Genomic DNA, 6,962 nt, shown 5'->3' with positions numbered 1-6,962 from the left:
TGTCCGAGAGGGCTTCCTGATGGCACAGTGGGTAAGAATCCACCTGCCAATGCAGGAGACACAGGTTTGATCCTTGATCTGGGAAGATCCCATATGCCTAGGATATGGAGCAATGAAGCCCATGCACCACAACTACTCAGCCCATGTGTTGCAACTACTGAAGCCCACGTGCCCTAGAGCCTGTGCACCGCAAGAGAAGCCACCACAATGGGAAGCCACAGCTATGAGAAGCCCCCATAGCACAACTACAGAGTAGCCCTCACTCACCACCATTAGAGAAAGCCCGAGTGCAGCAGTGAAGACCCAGTGCAACCAAAATAACAATAAAAAAACCAACATTAAAAAAGAAAGTGTCAGAGAAATGTCTGGTAGAAAGAAGTTTACTACAAATCAAACAAATAGGCTTCTATATGCATTCACAAGTGTGGCACTCACGCTCCTAAAACAGGGAGTGTGAAAGGCTATCACAGAAATTGGAATGACCCTTCTACAGTGCTGTGTGGGGGTCAGTAGCTGACAGAAGGGTGGAGAGAGTTCAGGGATGGGGCAGGGTGGGCATGAAGCATCGAAGGAAATCACCTGACGCTTGAGGCCAGTGTGCTTATCCCCTAAGAGACAGCAGAGACTACGGCTACAGGCTGACCACGGGAGCATCTGGGAACCAGGCAGCTAAGGGCGCGCTGCGGGCGGTCCGCTCCCTGGAGACCCGGGGCTGGACGGAGGGCGGGTTCAGCCCGGGAACTTGGCGAGCCGCTGCCGCGCGCGGGACAGCCGCTCCAGCCGCTCCTTCAGGAACTTCCTCTTGTCTCTGGTGTCGGTGCGCTCCCTCAGCAGCCAGTCGTACTGATCCTTGTCCTGTAGCAGCTGCAGCATGCTCTTCTTGAGCTGCTCGCCATATGTCCGGAGCATGAAGAACTGGATGATCAAGGGGATGTGGCTGGAGATGCGGGTGCTGACCTCCTGCGAGGAAGGAAGGCACAATTCACACGAGGGTGAAGGGCCGTGGCAGCCAGGAGACCCTGACTTCACCATGGCACCCCGGCAGGGACCCAGACCCTGGGGGTGCACAGTCCCTGCTTGGGTTTCAAACCCGCCGGCATCCTCTGTGGTCTGAGCAGCACCAGGTTAGGGGCCAACCCTGACTCTGAGCTCCCACCAGCCTCTCCTGACCACTAAATGGTTATTGCTGATGGAAGAGGGCAAAACGTGCCCTAAGAAGGTAAATGCACTGAGTACACAAACTACAGAGAACAGACTTGTGGACACAGTCTGTGGGTGGGACAAATTGAGAGTACCGTTTAAACATATACATTACCATGTGTAAAATAGATAGCTAACGGAAAGTTGCTATATAACACATGGAGCTCAACTCCGTACTCTGTGACAACCTAGAGGAGTAGGATGGCGGTGAGCGAATGGGAGGGAGGTTCAAGAGGGAGAGGACACATGTGTATTTACAGATTATTCTTGTTGTATGGCAGAAATCAACATGACATTGTAAGCAATTGTCCTCCAATTAAAAATAAATTTAAAAAAACCTACATTTAAAAATTATTTACAACTCTGCCTACAAGATTCTATAACCTCTTTTTTTAAAAAAAAAAAATCAAGGCTGAAATTATTTAGCATAAAAGGAGGTGGGCTATCAAAAGCCACAGAAGGGAGCCCTCTGAGTTCTAAGCACGCTGGAAGTCACTTTCGACTTTCCTTCCTCCCTCTTCCTGAGGGAGTCCTTCCTGAAACAATACCCCCTTCCCACCTCACCCCTCACCCACCTGTCCTCTGCTTCCTTTTGGTCTATTAAAAAAAAATATCCGAAGAATAAATTTAATCAGATAAATAAAAAAAGGCAGATACCCAAATGAACTTTTTGGCCAACCCAATATTAATTTGCTTTACTTATTTCCCTTTGTTTCTGCCTGACTAGGCAAAGAAAGAGATTCTCCCTCTAGACCCTCGAGAAGGCACCGAGCCCTGCTAACACCTTGACTTTAGCCAGTGAGGATCATACTTGGTAGGAAAAGTAGGGAGTTCTCATTAAAGTCAGGACAAGGCAAGGCTGTCTGCTGGTCTACTGTGGTTTCAAGTTGTGCTGAAGGGACCAGATAGGGCAAGAAAAGTTTGAGGTATAAGACTGGAAAGAGCAAGGAGAGTATAAAACCACCACTATCTGCAGAGGGATGAGTGTTTGTTGGGAAAACTCAGGAGAAACAGATGTAAAACCACCACAGACAGTTTAAGAGAATCAGCATGGTTAACAAATGTAAGACAACATACAGAAATCAACAAACAAGATGTCATGGAAGAAAAGTCTCATTGATAGGAGGTACCAAGATGAGAAAAAATGTAGGAATAAACTCCAGGTGTGTATACCACTTACAGAAAGAGAACTTTAAAACACTTCTGAGACTCCTCAAAATGATATTTAAGAAGGAACCTCAGGGGTCTCCTGATGTTCTTGGATAGGAAATTTAAAGGCACAAAGGTGTTAACTCCTCCATTGCAGGTAGAAATTCTTCTGAGGAAGAAGGACTTTGGCCTGTGGTCTGCAGATTCGGCACCTGCCTGGCTTTCTGCATGGCTTGTCCTACCTACCTTGGACTTGATGAGCCAGCCTCCATAATTGCATAAGCCAGTTCCTTTGTTTATACTTATCAATATAAAACAAGCCCTAGCCTTTCCCCAGATATAATGGCCAGTTTCATGTGTCAGCTTGACTGGGTTGTAGATCCACTTATTCAATGGAACTCTTATCTAGGTATTACTGTGGAGATATTTTGTAGATGTGGTTAATAGCTCCAATCAGTTAACTTTAAGTAAGTAAAGGAGATCATCCTCAAGAATGTGGGTGGGCCTCAACCAATCAGGTGAAGACTTTAATGTGTATGTGTGTGTGTGTGTGTATTACTCATTCTCAAAGGTTCTGCCATGCAGCACTGGAGAGTAAGCTTGGCTGCAGGAGAAACCAAGGGGGCACAGGGCTGCTCTTGCCTTGCCCTTTATTGGCTTCACATCCCAGGGTCTGCAGAGTCTGACCGTTTGAGCTTTGTTGCTCAGAGTATATCCCTACCCAGCAGCATGGCATCCTCTGGGAGCCCATCAGTAATGCAGAATTGTGCCCCATCTCAGACCTGCCCACCCCCCACCACATCTGCATCTCCAGAAGATCCTAGAGATGTGTGAGCATGGTTGGTGTGGGAAACTCTGCCTGAAGTGATGGAGACATCTGGTAAACCAGGAGGTTGCCATTTGTTTCCCTGTCCAGACTTCCACATACCCCTGGGCTCTGAATTGTGCATCGTTCCCCAGATGTATTAGATGGACCCTCAAGTTATTTGAAATGTTGGGTGCATGTGCTACATTTCTCAGTCATGTCCAACTCTTGTGAGACCCTATGAACTGTAGCCTTCCAGGCTCCCCTGTCCATGGGATTCTCCAGGAAAGAATACTGGAATAGGTTGCCATGCCCTCCTCCAGGATATCTTCCTGACCCAGGCATTGAACCCACGTCTCTTACATCTCCTGCAATGGCAGGCAGGTTCTTTACCACTAGTGTCACCTGGGAAGCCCAAAATGTAGGGTAGCAATCAAAATACAAGTCTCTGTGAGCAGCAGCTTCTCTGGGGCCAGTGATCACTGCCTTCCACACTTCTGCTGAATATTCACAAGAACCCTAGGAGGAGGTAACCACTTTACCTCCTTTTAGAGAGGAAAGCTAAGGCTCAGAGAGGTTAAATAACTTGACTGGGGCCACACAGCCAGCCCAAACCAGATGCAAGTGACTCTAAGTAACAACCCTTCTCATGTCTGATCGAATTGCTCCTAAAGAGGCTTACCAACGGCTGAAAGATGGGGCTGGCAGTCCCCTTACAGAGACAAGACTGAAGAGACAGGCTCTTCATTCTCAGAGAAAGAATGGATGAGAAGCACTGTTCCGAGACTCACCTGGTGGTACGCGGTCAGGTGTTGAAAGATCTCAGCTGTGGAGGGCTCTGAGACCTGGGATTGGTGAAAATGGTTTGGTTTTTTGTTCTTTTCTTCTTCTGCCTCCTTCTCTCTGACCTGTTGCAATGCACGCCGGTACACCTGGTCCTGGCAGTAGACCAACTGCTCCATTTGGAAATGTAGTCGGATGGACTTCTCAGCTTCTTTTTCTTGTTCTAATCGAATGTCTTCAATTTTGGACTACAGCAAAAGAGAAACACAACAGAATTTCCATCTACAAACAAATCACTGGGTCACAGGAAGATAGCTCCACTGCAAAGACCACCCCTAGCAGGTGCCATCTAGAAAAGAGCTGGTGGCTTTGGAGCAGCCTTCTGTCCCCACATCAGCTTCTCTGGGCAGAGAGTGGGGCTTCCCATTCTGGGCTGAGGGTCAGAATTTCCCAGGAAGCCTGAGCCACACAGATGACCAGATCTTGCATCCCCAGGGCCTGGGAACCTGCATGGGCTCTGTTCTCAGGCCTGATTTCCAGCTTTTTTCTTTTTCCCTTTTACAGACTTTTCCATCTGAAGAGGAGGAATATTTTTCTACCAGAGAGCTCACAGGGATAAGGTGGGAGCCAGATTCCACCAGTCAAATTCCATATACTTCATGTTCCTGGAGTTTAGAGGAACTGGCTGCCAGAAAGTCAAAGAGGAGACCCTTCACACAGAAAGTTACCTGGACCCCCTGACCTCATTGAATGCCAGAGGGTTAGATGTGATGCCAAGTGTGGTCGTAAGTCTTCTTCTCTATGTTCCTTTTGACTAAGAGGGCACTTTTAGTCCTATTCTGTAGATGAGGAATCAGAGGCCCAGGCAGGTTAAGAAGCCCCAAGACCTATGGCTTGCAAAAGGCAGAGCCAGTCTTCCCATCTCTGCTGGGTGCTGGGTCTAAGATTGGCATCCCCACCAGATTCATATATTGAAAGCCTAATCCTCAATAGCATGGCATTTGGAGGTGGGGGTCTTTGGGAGGTAATTAGGTCATGAGGGTGGGGCCCCTACAAGTGGGTTAGTGACCCTCTGAGAAGAGATCCCAGGGAGCTCTCTCTCTACCCCTGCCCCCAGCCTCCTGTTTCATGAAGACACTAATGAGAAGGCCACCAGCACCTCCATCTGGGATTCCAGTCTCCTGGACTATGAGAAATATTAAGTGTCTGCAGTGGTATTAGCTATGCAGCCCAGGCCAGGACAAGGGGGAACACGTGTTCCTAGATCAGATGAGTCTTTCCTATTTGGTTTCCTCAACGAGTTTCCAGATTCAGGACCATTCTCTTCAGCTGTAACAGGGTTCCACACTTACTATGGCTCTCCTCTGTTCCTCTGACTAAAAATTTTCCTTCTGAATTCTTTCTCTCTTTCTCTCCCTCTTACTGCCTTTAACAAGACATCACTGCTCCTATCTTAGATTTACTATTGATCATGACTATTTGCTTCTCTAAATACATAATAAAGGTTGAATAGTCTTAATCTAAGAAATCTGTTTTCTAGTGTCAGGCCTACATTCTTTTTTTTTTTAAAGTAACTTAACGGTCAATTTTACCTTGGCAGTTCGGTGGAGGTTGAAAAATTCGTTAAAGTGTTTTCCTGAAACATCTGTGAAGGTATTCCGGATTATATCTGGTGAAAGAAAGACAGAGAAGTCCAGTCTTGTTGGAAGGACCCATGACTTCATAAATCGTAAAAAATAAGATGATAAAACAGCAGAAACAGTTCCTTGCCTCCCTCTTCCCTACCCCCAATCGTCTCTTCTCTCTGAAGGAAGAAGGTGTGCTTTCTTTCTCAAAAACACCCTGGAGGAATTTTAAAAAGCTAAATGTCCCCTGAAATATTTATCTGATGTTTAAATTTTCATCCCAAGTATAAACAGTTGCAAAGAATGCAATTTCTGTTGTTATAAATATATTAATATTTATAATAAAACACATCATGTTTTAAAATACATCAATGGAATCAAAATAGCTCTGTTATCCATTTGAAAGAAATAGGTGAGCAAATTCATTTCAATCAGAAAACGTACATTATTTCATTTTATTTTTGAAACTCATATTTCCACTTGACTTCCTCACAGAATGTTATCTTAGTGTGATGTACAGTATCTTTATGCTTGGAAATTTTTTTTGGCCACACTGTGAGGCATGTGGGATCATAGTTCACTGACCAGGGATTGAATCCTCGCCCCTGTAGTGGAAACGCAGAGTCCTAACCACTGGACCAGTGCTAACCACTGGCTGCTGTGCTTGGAAATCTTTTGGCTACATATCACATTTTTCTAAACAGAAATAGGTATATAAATATATATGCTTTTTAACGTTTTCTGAAAATTTTTCAGAAAGCCTTGAAGTATTACATCAAGAATTTTCTTCAGGACTGAATGAAGAATGCACAATTGATCAACAAGACACAGTTACAGATTTTGGTTTATAGGTATTGAGCCCAAAGGTAAAATTTAATTAGAAATACCAGGGAAGCCACTAGGATGTCCCTGGTGGCTCAGTGGATAAGAGTCCGCCTGCCAATGCAGGGGACGCAAGTTCAATCCCTGGTCCAGGAAGATCCCCCAAGCTGAGGAGAAATTAAACCTGTACACCACAACCACTAGGGCCCATGAGCCGCAACTACTGAGCTACGTGCTGCACCTACTGAAGCCCACAGGCTCTACAGCCCGCGCTCCTCAACAAGAGACACCACTGAAATGCGAAGCCCATTCACGGCAACTGGAGAGTAGCCCCCATTTGCCGCAACTAAATAAAGACTGTGCACAGCAAGGAGGAAGACCCTGCGCGGCCAAAAATAAATAAAAGGTCAAAGTAAACAAAAAGAAATACATGTCTTATCAACTGTGAGAAGGCTGCCCTCCCTCCACCCCTACGAGTTCACGGATCCTCAAGACTATTACTTGATGCTAGAATGAGACAGCTGAAGCCTGAGTGACAAGGGCGTCAGCCAAGGAGATGACAGAGAAGAGAGTCAGTA

The 6,962-nt window shown here is 46.1% G+C and overlaps 1 protein-coding gene across 4 annotated transcripts in view; it reads right to left on the bottom strand.

The window, feature by feature from the left end:
• Positions 1-364: 364 nt before the first annotated feature.
• Positions 365-6,962, bottom strand: part of MX1 (MX dynamin like GTPase 1) — a 35,970-nt gene continuing 29,372 nt past the window's right edge. For all 4 annotated transcript variants that reach the window (XM_081574170.1, XM_081574169.1, XM_081574171.1 and 1 more), the window contains 3 exons: positions 5,530-5,606; positions 3,946-4,185; positions 365-960 (listed from right to left, as the gene is read on the bottom strand). In XM_081574170.1, the coding sequence (XP_081430296.1) occupies positions 730-960; positions 3,946-4,185; positions 5,530-5,606 (548 nt within the window). In that variant the 3' untranslated portion in view covers positions 365-729. The remainder of the gene's footprint in view (positions 961-3,945; positions 4,186-5,529; positions 5,607-6,962) is intronic.

The sequence above is a fragment of the Giraffa tippelskirchi genome, chromosome 2, assembly GCF_054371585.1.
Source record: "Giraffa tippelskirchi isolate mGirTip1 chromosome 2, T2T-mGirTip1v1.2.pri, whole genome shotgun sequence".
NCBI classification, from domain to species: Eukaryota; Metazoa; Chordata; class Mammalia; order Artiodactyla; family Giraffidae; genus Giraffa; species Giraffa tippelskirchi.
The sequence above is the reverse complement of the archived record's forward strand: the minus strand, read 5'-3'. Positions and strand labels throughout refer to the sequence as shown.